Below are 17,533 nucleotides of genomic sequence, written 5' to 3'. Positions count from 1 at the left end.
TTTCTTTCCTTATATGAATATGGTATATTATGTTAACTTATTTACATATGATGAACTACCTGGCATCACTGGGATGTCACTTGATCAGTTTATGATTTTTAAATGTGTTGCTGGATTCGGTTAACTAAGGTTATGTTAACTATTTTGGCATTGATGCTCATCAGAGATTTTGGTCTGAATTTTTTTTCTGGAAATATCTATCTGCTTTGGATATTAGAGTAATGTTAGCTTCATAGAAGGTGTTAGGGAGAACGTCTGTGTCTTCTATGTTTTGTAACAGTTTAATGATGAGTAGAGCTAATAAATCTTCTCTGAAGTTTTGATAGAATTCACCCATGAATCTGTCAGGACCAGAATTTTAAATTTGGGAAAATTCTTAATTGCTATTTTGATTTCCTTCTTATGATTTGCCTATTTCAGCTTTCATCTTCCTTCTCATTTAGATTTGGGAGGTTTCATGACTTTAAGAATATATCTTTTTCAGGGGCTGGAACGATGGTGCAAGTTGTAAGGCTTCAGCCTTGAGCTTGCTAGCCTAGTATGGACAGCGGATTGCCAGGAGCGATTTCTGAGTGCATAGCCAGGAGTAGTGCATAGCCAGGAGTAATCCCTGTTTGGCCCAGAACCACACAGAAAGCACAAAGAAAGATGCTATCCTAAGTGCCATCCTAGGTACAGTGCAAAGACCAAGACCACCAACCACAGAAGATGGATTAAAATGACACTGTGGGAACAGAACTCCTGAACCACAAAGACTGACGTCATCATAAGTCCCAACCCTGAATCTGTGCAGACACTGAGATCTCTAGACACAGAGGTCTGATTGTACCACCCAGAACAGAACAGAAGTCTCCCAAACACGACAAAAGACCACCGGGAGAGTAAATGATCCTGAACAGAGTCTATAGTTGATCCCATGACAATATACTCCAAGGACGGAGAAACCCATAACTCTTAGGCCAAGTGAATTCCTTTTCAAATGACCCCAATATTTACTGTGCCAGGGCAGGAGGGGAAAAAAAAGCACAAAACATTGTTTACTTTTTATATATTATTTTTTACCTTCATTTATTATTATTATTATTATTTTATTTTTTTTTTACTTACCTAACTATTTTTGGTCGATTTCTCTGTTTGGGTGTGGTTGTTGAAGCTGTTGTCCCCAGATATACCTATTTTTTTTTTCTTCTTTTCTTTTCTTTCTTTATGGGCTATGTCATGTTTCTTATCTCAAGACCATGGCGGTTTTTTTTGTTTGTTTGTTTGTTTTGTGTGTGTGCAGTGCTTACCATTATTGTTGGAGTCCTCACTGGATATTGGACACTTTTTTTTTTTTTTGTACTGATGGAATGTTTCGTTTTCTTTTTCCTCCTTCACCTTTCAAATCAATGATAAGAATCTCTAGAAGGACTCTGCCCACTTTCGGAGTATTAGACTTTTACCCCAGTTTACTACTTTTCTCTTCTTCAAACCAAACCACGCAAATTTAACTAGCTAGGCCTGCCTCCCATTTAGAGGGGGAAATTAGGGAGGCACCTAGACCAATCAGATGCAAGACTACTATGTAGTAGGATAGGTACATAGGGGACCACATATTCTAGCAGCCCTGGGGGTGAGGGAAGAGGATACAGGAGATAGGACAAAAACGGAGGTGTAGGGAGGACAATTTGGTGATGGGAATCCCCCCTGATGTTATGTAAATATTTAACTAAAATATTATTGTCAACAACATGTAAACCACTATGATCAAAATAAAAATTATATTTAAAAATATATCTATTTTTCTGAAATTGACATAAAATGTGTACTGTACTGTAAATTAAAAGAGGAAAAAAGGAAAAGAGAAATAGAGAGCGAAGAAAAATGTATGCCCCAAAGACAGGAAGGGTAGAAGGCATCGGGGAGGGTGAGAAGAAACTGGGAACATTGATGGCGGAAAATGTGTACCTGAGAAGGGTAGTGTATATTGTGTGAATGTAACTCAATCATGAAGAATTTTTTCTGTGAAAAACACTGTATTATGCACAACTTTATAACCACTATAAATAAATATTTTAAAAATTAAAAAAGAGTATATCCATTTCTTCTACATTCTCAAGCTTAAGATCATTGAGTTGTTCAGTAACTTCTCATTAAATTTGAATTACTGAAAATACCGTTGTAATTTCTTCAGTTTCATCTCTTCTCTAGATTGCTTTAATGATTCTCTTTTTTTCTCATCTCTCACCAAATGTTGACCTATTTTTTTATTCTTTTAAATAATCAACTCCTTGTTTCATTGATTCTTTACATTACTTTGTTGATTTATATGTTGTTGATTTCTGCTCTCAATTTTACATTTTTCTCCTTCTACTACTTTTTGGATTTTTTTTACTCCTTCTTCATATTTTTCATGTATGCTTAGATTGGTGATTTAGGCTTTTTTCATTTTTTACGACCTACAATGCTATAAATTTTTCCTGTAGTACAACTTTTACTGTATCCCATAAACTTTGACAGCTTATATCTTCATTGTTATTAGTTTTAAGGAATCCTTTTATTTACTTCTTGTTTTCTTCCTTGATGTATCTGCTTTTTAGTAGTTTTGTTCTGCTTCCATGTGTTGGAAATTTTCTCCATCTTCTTTCTGTGGTTAATTTCTACTTTATAACATTATGGTCTAAGAAGATACTTTGTACAATTTCTGTGTTGGTAAATTTATATATTTGAGTCATGCCCTACATGGAATCTATCTTGGAGAAGATTAATGTGCATTGTATTGGAGGGATGCAGATCCCTGTATACAATCAACTTACCAGTTCTTTTAATCCTCATTTAGGGCTCTTTACTGATAGTTAATCTTGGTTGTTCAGTCAAGTTGTGAAAGTGGAGTATTGAAATCTCCCGCTATTATAGTGTCTCTATCAATATGTTTCATTAGGTTTGATATCAGAAGCTTTATGAACTTTACTGAGCTTTTTTTTTTTTTGGTGTGTAAATTTCAATGCTAATATTTCTTGATGCATTTTTCTCTTAACCAATAGTGTCCATCACTGTCCCAAATTGACATGTTTATATTGAAAGCTATTTGGTCTAATATAAGTATCATTTCCCAGAATTTTTTTTACATTCCATTAGCTTGTATGATTGTTTTCCATCCTTTCATTCTGAATCTATATTTATCTTTTAGATTTAGAGGTATAGGGGTGTTTTCTCTAAGAAGTAGTTGGATGAGTTTTCTATCTTGATCCATACAACTTCTTTGTGCCTTTTTATAGGGAATATTTAGTCCATTGATATTGAGAGTGAGAGATTAATAATATATAAGACTGTATTGCCATCTTTGTATATGTATGTGGAATCTAGCTGTTTTTTCAAGGATCTATTTTTTATAGGTGGCTTTTCGGTACTTCTTGGAGGAATGGTTTAGTCGTCACAAATACAGCCAGTTCTTGTTTGTCTGAAATGTTTTTTTTTTATTTATAAAAAATTCGTTAGCTGAATCCCTGTGAACAGACAGTTATAAGTTGATCATGACTGAGTTTCAGTCATGCAATGTATAATCTTTCACTGGTAACATATTTCCTTCCATTATGTCCTCAGTTTACCTCCTGCTCTCCTCCTTGCCCTTGCCTTCTCTATGCTGCTGTGGCAGACATTTTTTCATTTCTCTCTCTTTTCTTTTAAACATTGTGGTTTTCCGTATTGTTACTGAAATGGTATCATGTGTATCACTTTATCCATCTCTCAAATCTAAATGATAGCTTTGCAGGATAGTGGACTCAAGGATGGAAATCTTTTTTTCATTCAGTATGTTGAATGTGTCATTCCACTCTTTTCTAGCTTTAAGATATTAAATGAAATGTCTACTACTATGCTTATATTGTTTTCCTGATATATGAGAGGGTTTTTTTTTCTTTCTTGCTCCTGTAGGTAGTCTTTGTATTTTGCTCTTACATTTTGATTACTATGTTTCTTGGTGTTATTTTGTTTGAATTTATTTTGTTTTGTTCTCTTTGGGCCTCTTGAATCTGTGAATGAGCCTCTTTGCAAACATAAGGAAAAGATCCCAGTGATTATTTCATCTGTCAGCTGTTTTCGCTTTTCATTATCCTTTTCTTTCTGGTATTCCTATAATTTGGAGATTATTCACCTTGCTATTATCTATGACAAATCTTCCATTCTCTTCCATTTGTTTATCTCTCTCTTTTTTGTCATTTCATCTTGGTGATGGTTATTATTTTGTCCTCCATATCACTGTTACATTCTCTGCATGTTGAATTTTTTTGCTGTGACTAGCTATTGCATTTTTAACTCCTTCATTTTAATTTATATGTACTTTAATTTTCTGGATTGGTTAATATTTCAATTGGTTGAATCGTTCTTCCCAATATTGCCTTATTTACATGACATGCTTTTAAGTTCCTCATCAATGAAGTATGTTTGAGCTCATTGATTTGGCAATACTAATGTCATTTTATACCAGATCATGTGCCTTTTTTATTTTTACATTGTTTTTAAATATTTGTGGGGACTGTGATTTAGGACTCAGATTCTCAGGTGTCTGAGATCTAAACTGTTATTTTAATGTTTATTTTAGTAAATTGTTTTACTCTTTATATTCTGTTAACCTAATAATGTTGTACACTAACACATTATTTCAGAGAGTTCATACAGGGAAATAATTTATAATTCCATTTGTCTAGAGGGCAATTGTGGAGGTAGGGGGGCAAGATATCAAAACTAAAAACACTTGGTATTAGTGGGGTGAAAGGGGTAAAATTCTCACGCAGTTATTAGTGTCTGATTTTTTTTTTTGATTCAAGATATTAGCAGTAGCACTAGAACTTTCCAGTGCAGTGCAGCCAGGGAGAAGTGATATAATAAGCTGAGATTGTGGGCAGGTGTTCCTCGATGTTCTTTACATTCATTGCTTATGTTTTGGATCTACGTTGTATCCTAATAATAGATAAATGCTTCAAAGTTAAATGTCACATCAAAATGCTATCTAGAAGTAACTAAAGTAACTTACATTTATAAAATACTTTTCTAAATTATAAGTCAAATTAATTTTGAAACATTGTCTCTTAGAGGCAATAGAACTAATATATCTTAGGCTAAAATACTATACATTATTTATTTATACCACTCGTCTGACAGACCCTTTGGAATTACACAAGATTACAGTATGTCTCTTTTCTCCAAAACATTTTACATATAAAATGTTGTCAGATATCAGTCACTAGCACTCCCTGAGCCCTTTTGTGTCCCTTTTCGCTAAAGTTGTACTACTTGTAGTATTCACTCTATCTCCCTTTAACAAGATTTTGCCCACTCTATCTTAAGTACTCATCTTTTTTCAAATCTTATTTGTCTTTTGTTCCTGTCATATTGGAATGAAGTTCATCCTCCTCTGTACTTGTCCTTGTCTCTTAATACTTCCATACTATTATATTCTTATTAATGATGCTCCTACTATGAATTCAAGAGGAAGATGATCTGATTGCATTTATTTTTTCTTAATTTACAGTTCTTAATTATATTCTCTACTGATTTGGGAGAACTTATTGAAGCAAATGGGACTCCCTTAGTGGTGCTCTTTGTGGTGCTCAACCTAAGAGATACCATGTGTTTTTAAGAGGAGTAGGGAGTGCCATGAAACAAGACCAGGAAATAGTAATGTAAGACATATGCTCTACCATCAGACCCTTCCTATTTTTTTTTATAAAAATAAAAAGTTAGATTGGTCACTTTGGAAGAAAAGCAAAAGGTGAAATTATTCATACTTTTCAGTGCATAGTTTCATAATTGCTATCAAGATGTTAAGTATGTCTATTTGAAATATTAAAATGAAATAATTTAAATATTTTTTAATTTAAGGGATTCATTGGTTCTCCTGGAGAAGTAGGACAGCTGGGACCCGAAGGGGAAAGAGTAAGTCCATTTCCTTAATATATTTTTTTAAAGTGATACACTTATAACAATGTACAACAGGGCTCATAAACTTAGATGCCAGGCAGGTAATCATAAAGAGTGAAGTCATCTTTAAGAAAAATTTCCTATCAGAATATAATTAGACCTTCCTGAATTTTGTTGAATACTTTTCAAGGAGTCAAGGCAATTTTAATTTAAAAAATTTAAGCACAAATTAAAATTAATGTTTATCACCAGCTATACCACTCCTAGGGATATACCCTAGGAACACAAAAATTCAATACAAAAATCCCTTCCTCACACCTATATTCATCAGCACTACTTGCAATAGCCAGACTCTGGAAACAATCAAGATGCCCTTCAACAAATGAATGGCTAAAGAAACTGTGGTACATATACACAATGGAATATTATGTAGCAATCATGAGAGATGAAGTCATGAAATTTTCCTATACATGATGAACATGGAATCTATTATGCTGAGTGAAATTAGTCAGAGGGAGAGAGAGACACACACAGAATAGTCTCACTCATCTATGGGTTTTAAGAAAAATAAAAGACATTAAAATAATTCCCAGAAATGAGGGCCAGATGGACTGGCTCAAGATATGAAGCTCACCACGAAGAGTGGTGAGTGCAGCTAGAGAAATAACTACTCTGAGAACTATCATAACAATGTCAGTGAGTGAGGGATGTAGAAAGCCTGTCTTGAATACAGGCAGGGGGTGGGGAGGGAAGAGATGGGGGCTTTGGTGAATGGAAGGTTGCACGGTGTTCTTATTATGACTGAAACCCACTACAATTATGTTTGTAATCATGGTGTTTAAATAAAAAAATTATTTTTAAAAATAAAATTAATGTCTATTATTATGAACATGGCATTTTGTAACTTACTACTCTTTACTTTGTGTGTAAAATATTTACTGGTCTTAGCTTTTATAATGTAATGTTTAGTTAATTATTCAGCCTCAGAAGACATTTATGTTTGATGATGGAAGACAGCTTTTCATAAGTGCAGACTTTATATCTAATGATATCATCTTTGCAAAGTAGTTCCATTATCAATTTTATCATATCTAGGGATTCACATTTTTGTTTCTTTAAATTACACTCTTTAAACCATAAAACTCATTTTTAAAATAATTGAACAATATTAAAACATTAATACATTTTAAAAATGACAGTTAGGATTTATTATGATATTTTAGGAATGATTTTAATTCAAGAATTTTTATTCTGAAAACTTTTTGCTAGCTAAAACTTATTCTTTACTCAGTGAACTTTTCAGATATCTCACTTTTCAAATAAGTGAATTAAATCACATTTTACTATTTAAAAATTAGTACTCAGAGAAGAAACCTTCAAAATTTTAGTGTACTGTCATTTCAGTCAACATGCCTATTTTCTATGTGACAGAAAATGAAAAATGTCCCTTGGTAGACATAAATGTTATTCTTTTCACAGTGAAAATAATGTAAACATGACTCCATAGCTAAGTCATAAAACCATTGTCTGACATAGGAAACAGATGGTGTTTCCAATTCATAAGACATAGATTTGAATTGTTTATTCTTTTTTGAGTGTGGGGAGCACACCCAGCAACATACAGAGCTTATTCCTGGCTCTGCACTTCATATGCTGCTCAGGGGTCCACATGGAATATTGTCCACATGCAAGGCAAGCACTTAACCACTGTACCATCACACCAACCCTCAACTTCTTTATAAACTAAGTATAAAACTTACTTTATTTTAGCATCATGGTCATAAAATTGTTCATGATTTAGCTTCAGTCATAGAACATACACCATCCTTCACCAATTCATATTTCTGCCACCAATGTACCCAGTTTTCTGCCATCTCCTCTCCCCTCCCAGTCTCTGGAGCAGACATTTTACTTTTTTATTTCACTCCCTATCTCTTCCTTCCCCCTTTTGACACTGAGGTTTTCATTATTGTTAATACCCTGCATATCACTATTCACTTTCACCACCCAGTTCTTGTAGAGAGTGATTAGTTTTAACTATCATTGTCATAGTAGCCCCTTCTTTATCCCAATTGTAGTCACCTCTCTTTGTAGAAAGCTTCCTACCATGGATTGATCCTCATGACCATCATCTCTATTGTCTCTGGATATTATTGCTATACTATCCTTTTTTAATATATATGCCACAAATGAATGAAATTTTTCTATGTCAATTATTCTTCATCTGACACACTTTACTCATCACAATACTCTCCGTATCCATTGTGTGTAAGCGAAAGTATGACTCAGTTTTTTCTAATAGCTGCATAGTATTCCATAGTGTAGATATATCATAGTTTCTTTAGCCACTCATCTGTTCTTAGGCACTTGGGTTATTTCCAGATTCTGGCTATTATAAATAGTACTGTAATGAACATGGGGATTCAGAGGGCTATTCTACATGGTGTTTTTGTGTTCCTGTGGTATATCCTAGGAATGGTATTGCTTGATAATATGTCATCACAATTTCTACTTTTTTGAGGAATGTTCATATTGTTTCATAAAAACTCACCAGACTATATTCCCACCAGCAATGAATGAGAGTCCCTTTTCCTCCCCGCATCTGAGAACTACTTACTATTGACCTAAATGCTTTTGTTATTTTAATCTTTATAATGTAATCATTTTCTATTCTTTCAACATGATTTTATTTCTAGTAAATAATTTAATAAATAAAAAGTACATGTTCTTTGAAAAATTTTTGACATTTAACCAAAAAAAAAAATATGGGGACCGGTGTGGTGGTGCTAGAGGTAAGTGCCAGCGCTAGCCTAGGACGGACCGCGGTTTGATCCCCTGGCATCCCATATGGCCCCCCCCCAAGCCAGGAGCGACTTCTGAGTGCATAGCCAGGAGTAACTCCTGAGCATTTCGGGTGTGACCCAAAAACCAAAAAAAAAATAAAGAAAATCTTTTGACATTCATAAGTAATAGTCGCTGTCTATATTTAAGCTCTGTAATTGTTACTAATCTACAGAACAATTAAATTACAAAAATAAAGTCATTTCATGATATTTAACTCATGTGGGAATCTTATTGCAATATTTGGATGCATGAAAGTCCAGATTAAGTCCTGAATAGTAAACTTTGGTAGGTATTGTAATTATTTGATAAAACACTTACATAAAAATATCAGAAGAAAATAATATAATGCTAATCACTTGTGAAAACAGAGAGAAAATTGTTAAAGTCAATAATATACACATGAGAATATATACGAAAAAGTGTGCATGTAATTCTTTCAGGGTATCCTTAGGTTTGCTGTTGAGATTGAATTATTTTGGAAAACAATTGCTATTATTTTCTGTAAGTACAGATATAAATAAAGAAATGATCTCTATTTTTCATCTTTGTTTTTGTTTTTTCTTTTTTATGTGTGTCACACCAGCAATGCTCAGGGCATATTTCTGCCTGGCTCAACACTTAGAGACCACTCCTGACAGTGCATATGGGGTGCAGGAATGGAACCCAGTGTGGCCTTATGCAAAGCTAATGCCCTTCCTGCTGTTTTGTCACTCCTGACCCATATCATATTGCTTGTCTTTGAATGCTTATATAATAAATAAATCAGATGATGGGGCCGGAGAGATAGCATGAAGTTAAGGCGTTTGCCTTTCATGCAGAAGGTCAGTGGTTCGAATCCTGGCATCCCATATGGTCCCCTAAGCCTGCTAAGAGTGATTTCTGAGCATAAAGCCAGGAGAACCTCTGAGTGCTGCTGGGTGTGACCAAAAAAAAAAAAAATCAGATGAGCTTTTTCAGACACTATTGAGTCTTCAGTGTATAAATTATTACTTCTATCAGTGGCAGCTTCTGCGTTAATAAACGTACCTATCTTTTTCTCTGTCCTAAGATATATACTTACCTTAAGATGTTTATAGAAAAAAAAAAGATGTTTATAGTGTGTATGTACTATAAACCCAAGCGATACTGTTTTAATAAATTAAATTTATAAAACTACAGATTTAAATCTAATCTTTAAGGGTTTTTTTACATGTTTTATTTAGATTCTATTTACATATTTTACATTTTATTATTAGACTTCTGCAATAAACAACTCAACTCAAAATAACTTGACAGAATTTTTTTTATTTTGGGCTGCACCTGGTTATGCTCAGGGTTTACTCCTTATAACGAGCTCAGAAATCACTCCTGGCTTGGGGGACCATATGGAACACTGGGGGATCAAACCACGGTCCATCCTAGGTCAGATGCATGCAAGGAAAATGCCTTACTGCTGCACCACCACTCAGCCCCGTTGACAGAAATTTTTAATAGTGATGCAAACAACTTTAGCAAATGATAACTGAATGATTTTATATGTGATTATTACTATGAATATACAGATGAACTTTGAATAACATGGATTTGGACCATCAGATCTGCTTATATTTAGAGTTTTATGTTACTATATATTGTAATACTGATATCAGAGGATACTAATAATTAAATACTGGTTAATGATAATTATAAGTACTGAAAAATACTAATAAGTATAGAACTGTCTCTTCCTTATGATTTTAAATGCATTATATCTATTAAGTATAACAAATAATATATAATGCCTATAAAATACACTCTGTATTAATTAATTGTTTATGTTATCAGTGCTTCAGTCATCAGCAGACAATTAATAGTTAACATTTATTTGTGGGAGAATAAGGAATAAGGTGATTTCAATCACCTCCAGTTCAATCTCAGCAATGCATCTGATCCCTGTCCTTGGCCTCAAAGCAAAACAAAACAATATTGGGGAGGAATCAAAAGGGATTTTTGACTGATCTAAGATCAGTACTTGACCTCTGATCAATCTATACTTCCAATTAATTTGTTTTTTAATGTTCACAAACCGTAAAGGGATATGTTCTATTATTATAGATGAAGAAAAATGAAAGACATAGAGAAAAAGTCTTACCTAAGAACACATAAAATAATATGTAGCCAGGATTTGGACATAGGTATTCGCACTCCAAAGCCTGTGCCCTGTTGCTTTAAAGGTGACCAGAAATTTACATTAGGCATGATCTAGGCACAATATAATATTGAGCATAGTGATATCACCATCCCTTTCATCTTTGCCTTTTCAGTGTTGACTTTGTCCTAAGACTGGTTCTTATATAATTGCAAGACAGCAAAAGGTAACTGTGCTTTTATGTCCAGCTATAGAGCTTGGGAGACAAAAGCAAGATAATTGTCCCTTTGTTGTAGAAAATAAGGCCTTCCTGTTTGTCTGCCTGGGTCAACTGTGGTTAAGAGCCTGCTTCTAGGCAAATATCACCAGAGAGATGTCAGAATTAGATTTGAAAGTACAGATGGAATTTATTCCTGAAAAAAGAAATATTTCTTTGAAAATGAAAAGGACTGCTTCAGTAAGATTAATATATTAAAGTTTGACTTATTACCTCACCAGTTTGTAGAACTCTTTGTTTCTATATTTGATATGCTCTGTTAACTTATGTTTAAGAAAATAAAGGGCATTTAAGAAAAAAATGTTTAAGAAAAAATATCTAACTCTTTCAATCTTTGTCTATATAATTTTGACTTTTTTTTATATTCTAGGGCATTCCTGGGATACGAGGAAAAAAGGGTCTTAAAGGAAGACGGGTAATTTCTTTTTTCTTATATAGAGTAACATAATTAAATACTTTTGTATCACTTATTAAATTATGAATGTATAGTAATTGGTAAATAGTTTAATTTTTATACTTTATTAAATAATATTGAAAATATAAAAGCAATTTTATACATTAGAATAGTGGATAAAGTATTGCTTTAATCAGTGACAGCTGATAACCTAACACACTTTAGTATATCAGTGGAAAAGAACTCTAGCCCATAATTAGGGGAAGAATGTCACAAATATACATGAGAAACCTAAAAATATCATTGTTGATTATCATATTTTGCAAGTTTTCAAAAACTTTTCAGATGCTAAGAAAGTTTCTATAGCTTCTCATTTGGAGATTGAAAAATAAAGACAATTGTATTTTACCAGATACACAAATTTTAACAATGGGAAAAAGTTTTGACATTGTTCTATTACCCCACTGTTTTATAGATGAAAGAACTGTAGCTCAGAAAATCATCTTGAAGATTTTCCTGGTTGAAACAGCATAACTGATTAGTCATCTTATTTTTTACATATGTTGTTTTTAGTACTATTTAAAGATATTTTAAGGGTAAGATTTTGGGATACACTTTATTTATTCTCTAGTTATGAGATGTAAAATTTATTTTTCATGACACCTCTTCTAAAATTCTGTAAGTGTAAAATAACTGAAATCTTACTGATAATACTAAAGAGTTACCAGAATATTCATTTCATGTTTTATTAATTAAAATAAAACAATATTATTGGTTTCTACTCACAGTGCTGCTAGCTATAACATGCCTAGAGTGCCAGGATCCCTCCACCATTGAACACTTTCCTGCCATGATCCTCACCCCAGTCTTATCACCATTAGGTCATAGTTCTTAGTGAAGAAATCTCAGGTTGTCTAAAATGGATTTATCTAATCTCTGCTTTGATTTATTTATTTACTTTGGTTTTGTTTTGGGACTACACCTGACATTGCTTAGGGCTTGCTTCTGGCTCTGTGTTTAGGGTCCACTCTTTGCAAAGGATTATAGGCAGTGATGGGATCAAATTAGGGCCACCATGTGGAAGGTAAATGTCTTAACTCTTGTAGTATATCTCCAACTCTTCATTGTTATTCAGATTTTTTTTCTGATAATCAGTGATGATGAACATTTTTCCATATGTCTATATGCCATCTTTATTCCATCAAAGGAATTGTATATTCATCTCTTCTCCCCATTGTTTGTGATGCTGTTAATGTACAGTACCTTTATCTTTTGAATATTGTACCATTTATTGAAGATATAGTAGAGTGGGAGTTAATGTCACTGTTATATAGGCAAAGAGAATGAGGTTCAATAATGTTAAAAGATTTACTCAGATTCAGGAATTAGTAATTGATCCCCACTCATCTGATCATCAAACCAGGATCTTTTCCTAATTCCTTAGATATTTCTGCTGTCCCTTATATTCATGTTGCTTAGAATAGCATAATGCATTGCATAAAATTTGGTAAAATATTATAAGATTAAAGCTTTGTGATATATTAAAAAAGCATAGTATGGAATAATACCCAAAAGCAATAAAAGAAAAGGGCCAGAAGGACTGGCCACAAAGTGGGTGAGGGATTGCAATTAGGATAGAGAGGATCAAGTTGAAAAGTTCACAAAAATTGAGTGTTTAAAGAAGGTAAAGTGATATGCATAAAACCCTTTTGGTGGCAGTATTGAAAACCACAGTACCCAAAAGACAAATGGGGGAGGAGGAAAAGAGAGGGAAAGAAAATAGAGAGATAGAGAGAGTGAGTGAGAGAGTGAGAGAGAGTGTGAGAGAGAGAGAGAAAGAGAGAGAGAGAGAGAAAGAGAGAGAGAGAGAGGTAAAATGCTATTGTGGCAGGCTAGAGGGGAAACTGGGCCATTGATGGTTGGAAGTGTACAATAATGAAGGGATGGGTATATCTGAAACAAAAAAATTCAACTTTTGTATTATGAAATTCATTTTATTTGGGATGCATGCCCACTTGTGCACAGGCTTTTTTCATGGCTCTGCACTCAGAGATCATTCCTAGTAGGATTCAAGAGACCATATGTAATCAATCCTGTTTTGGCTGCCTTCAATACTTGACTTAGCCAAAATGCTTAGAAGCAATGCTTGGCTGCATTCAAGACTAGGAGCTTACCTCGTATTGTCTCTCAACCCAAAGTTTTACTTTTAATATTTTGATGTATTAGTATAAGCTTACAAAATAAAAAATAAAAAATAAGCCAAGAATAGTTTTGTTGCATGTGCATTCAACTTTAAAGTTAGTCTTATAAAAATCCTAACAGAAATATTATCATTACAATAATTACCATCACTGTTTTTGTAGTAGTCTACTAAATTTTTGTAGGTCACATAATTTAATATCCTAATGTTTATCAAAGTATCAGGATATTCTTTTTTTTAAGTTGATCTCTCATATATTCTCATAATCTGTGATGTACCAGTCAATATAGTTGGTCTTACACTCTTGGCAATATATAATTTCTTGATTCTGACTCCATAATGAAGTATAAAATTAGCCATTCAAATTTATATGAAATTTACAGTTTCTTACTTTAATAGGAATTGTAAAATTATTCAATAGGATATTATTGAATTCAAGAAAACTGCAGAAAATTAATAATTTATACTTTTTCTTGCTTTTCTTTTTTTGTTTGATTTTCCTGGTTTTTTACTTACTTCAAAAAATTTGTAAAGCAGTTGCTCTGAGAATATGGCTTTATAAAATATTTAGATTCTTATAAAATAATATTTTTAAAAACACATGCATTTTAAAAACATATATATTTTTCTTAAATTGTAATTTAAAGTCTGTCTGCTGCTGAAATGTATGCATTAGGTACTTTTTCTCTTACTGTAAAATTTTTGGCCATGTATATGAGGAAACTACTGTACTTAGAGTAGGATACAATTACAGCCACAAGTTAAGTTATGACAGCTGACATCAGGTACTAGACTTTTCCAAGGTTCCTTTGCATAATTTTTCTTTTTTCTTTTTCTTTTTTTTTTTTCTGGCCATACCCATTTGATGCTCAGGGGTTACTCCTGGCTAAGCGCTCAGAAATTGCCCCTGGCTTGCGGGGACCATATGGGACGCTGGGGGATCAAACCGTGGTCCTTCCTTGGCTAGCGCTTGCAAGGCAGACACCTTACCTCTAGCGCCACCTCGCTGGCCCCAATGTTTTCTTATACTATAAAAATATATCAAAGTATTCTTGACATTAAGAAAAGGAAAACATATTACTATGAGTTATTATAAGTCCTGGGATACTTATATATTCATAAATACAATTAAATTTGTGAAAATAAGGTCATTTGTATTTTAACAATGGTAAAATAAAAATATCTTTTGGTCATATTTTTATACTATGATGTAGAAAATATTAGATCATAGACTTTAATTGTTGTCCCTCTTGGTAGTAGAGCTATAGTTTGTTGTTATATATGCAGTAGTCAAAAAATTTGAACTGAAATGTTTCTAATTATCAAAAACATGACAGAAATTATACATTTGAAAGTATATGACAAAAACTTAGAATTGCTAAAATATGAAAATGCCCAACTGCAGAAAATTTTGTCAGTGTAATGTGCCAAAAGGCTGCTACTTTTGACTTTTAGCTGATTTCAAACCTACTTAAAAGTTTGGGTTGGTGCCTCATTATAGTATTGTTACATGGAAATCTTTTATTATACATTTTCCATAATTAGTTTAATGGAATTAAGGGATAAATTATCTCATAGTAATCATTTATCTTTTATTAGTTCAGACTCTAATTGATCCCGTCCTTTCAAATTTTATGCAAACAGAAGTACTTGGTTCTATGAACATAGGCACAATTCAACATTAGATAGCTAAAACTTTCATAATATTTTGCACTTAAGTTTATTAAATATTTTAAATTAAGACCAGAATACAATCAATAAACTCTTTTCCATTCTGTATTATAATACATCCCAACAATATGAAGGTAATACACCTTAAAAATTCAAAATTCATATTCAACTCTTTCTAGATCTTAATTTAGATGTTTCTCTTTTTTGTTTTTGTTTTTGTTTTTGTGGAGGGGGAAGCATACCCATTTGACGTTCAGGGGTTACTCCTGGCTTTGAGCTCAGAAATTGCTCCTGGCTTGGGGAGGTCATATGGGACGCCGGGGAATAAAACCACTTCCGTCCTAGGCTAGCGCATGCAAGGCATACGCATTACCTCTAGCACCACTGCTCCAGCCCCTTCTTTGAATTTCTAAGTTGGTTTTTTGCCTATGTACTAAAGTTATTTTAATATAAATTCAATAAAAATATAAGAATTTACTCATTCACTGCTGATGGGAATGCAGTCTGGTCTAGCCTTTTTGGAAAACAATATGGTAATTCCTCATAAACCTAGAAATATATGGTGGTTCCATATGATCCAGCAATACACTCCTAGAGATATATGCCAGTAACACAAAAACACAATACACAAATGCACTCTTGGCCACAACAATATTTACAATAGCCAGAGTCTGGAAACAATCCATGTGCCTGACAACAGATGAGTGAGTGAAAAGACTGGTACATCTGCCAAGTGGAATACTATACAGCCATTAGGAAAAATGAAGTCATGAAATATGCGTATACATACATGGATGGATGGATGGATAGATGATCTGAAGACTATTGTGCTGAGTCAAATGAGTCAGAGGGAAAGGGGTAGAAATAGAATAATCTCACCTGTGGAATGTAAGAAAAACAAGAGATAATATAATAATAATAATAATAATAATAATAATAATAATACCCAGAGAAGTCTGGAGTTGCAGTCTAGGATGTGTAGTCTAGCTCACAAAGAGCAGTGAATGTAGTTAGAGTAGAGAAAGGTCCACTAGGACAATAATAGTTGGAACTGATCACTCTAGAAAAGTAATCAGTGCTACTCAATGTTCATAAGACTGTTTGGTTCTGGTACCATTCATTTTCCCCCCACAATTTATGAGGCAGAACCAAAGGTTATGTGGTTCTGTTGGGGGGGGAAGGAAAGAAGAGAAAAAAAAAAAAAGAAAAAACATGGGGCCGGGTGGTGGCGCTAGAGGTAAGGTGCCTGCCTTGCCTGCGCTAGCCTAGGATGGACCGTGGTTCGATCCCCTGGCGTCCCATATGGTCCCCCAAGCCAGGAGCGACTTCTGAGCGCATAGCCAGGAGTAACCCCTGAGCATCAAATGGGTGTGGCCCAAAAACCAAAAAAAAAAAAAAAAAGAAAAAACAACAAACAAAACTGAGGAGAGTCCATCTAGAGGTTATAAATATCAATTTAAAAAGAAGAAAGGGAAAAAAAGAAGAAATATATAAAAGAGCAAACAAAAACCTATAACAAAAACAAAATACAAAAAAATAAATAAACAAAAATCAAACAAAAGACCAAAACCAGCAACTACAAAAAACACCACAGCAACAAATACAATGACCAAACAATAACCATGAGATGAAAGAAAAAAAAAAGAAAAGAAAAAAGGAAGAAGGGCTGGTGTAGCAAGGTGTTTTTTTTGTTTTGTTTTTTTGTTTTTTTGTTTGTTTTTTTTTGCATAGGCATAGTAAATATTGGGAAATTAGAAAGGGAATTCCCTTGGCCTATAAGATACAAGGTTTCTCTGCCCTTGAAACACACTTTCATGGATATAACTACAGGCTCCATACATGCTCCTTTTCACACCCCAAGAACTTTCTATGGTGCCAGGAAATTTACCGCTCAGTTGTGGATGATAGAACCAGACCTCTAACTGAGATCTTGGTATTTGTACAAGTCATAGAATTAAGCCTAGGATAGCGTCTATTTTTACAGTTCTAGCCGTTCTGTTTCATCACTATTGTAATCAGTCTTCTGTAACTGGTGGTCTTGGTTTTTGCACAGATCCTAGGACGAAGCCTAGGGTAGTCTTTCATTATGTTTCCAGAAGATCTGCTCTGTCGCAATTGTCAAAGTCAGACCTCTGAAATTAG

General features: G+C 33.5%; 1 protein-coding gene across 1 annotated transcript in view; it reads left to right on the top strand.

Moving 5' to 3' along the window:
* COL24A1 (collagen type XXIV alpha 1 chain) overlaps positions 1-17,533 on the top strand; it is a 319,520-nt gene that overhangs the window by 83,958 nt on the left and 218,029 nt on the right. Inside the window, exons 11-12 of the mRNA XM_049772551.1 lie at positions 5,860-5,913; positions 11,497-11,541. Coding sequence (XP_049628508.1) covers positions 5,860-5,913; positions 11,497-11,541 — 99 coding nt within the window. The remainder of the gene's footprint in view (positions 1-5,859; positions 5,914-11,496; positions 11,542-17,533) is intronic.

Source organism: Suncus etruscus, chromosome 4 (assembly GCF_024139225.1).
Source record: "Suncus etruscus isolate mSunEtr1 chromosome 4, mSunEtr1.pri.cur, whole genome shotgun sequence".
In the NCBI taxonomy this organism is placed as follows: Eukaryota; Metazoa; Chordata; class Mammalia; order Eulipotyphla; family Soricidae; genus Suncus; species Suncus etruscus.
The sequence above is the reverse complement of the archived record's forward strand: the minus strand, read 5'-3'. Positions and strand labels throughout refer to the sequence as shown.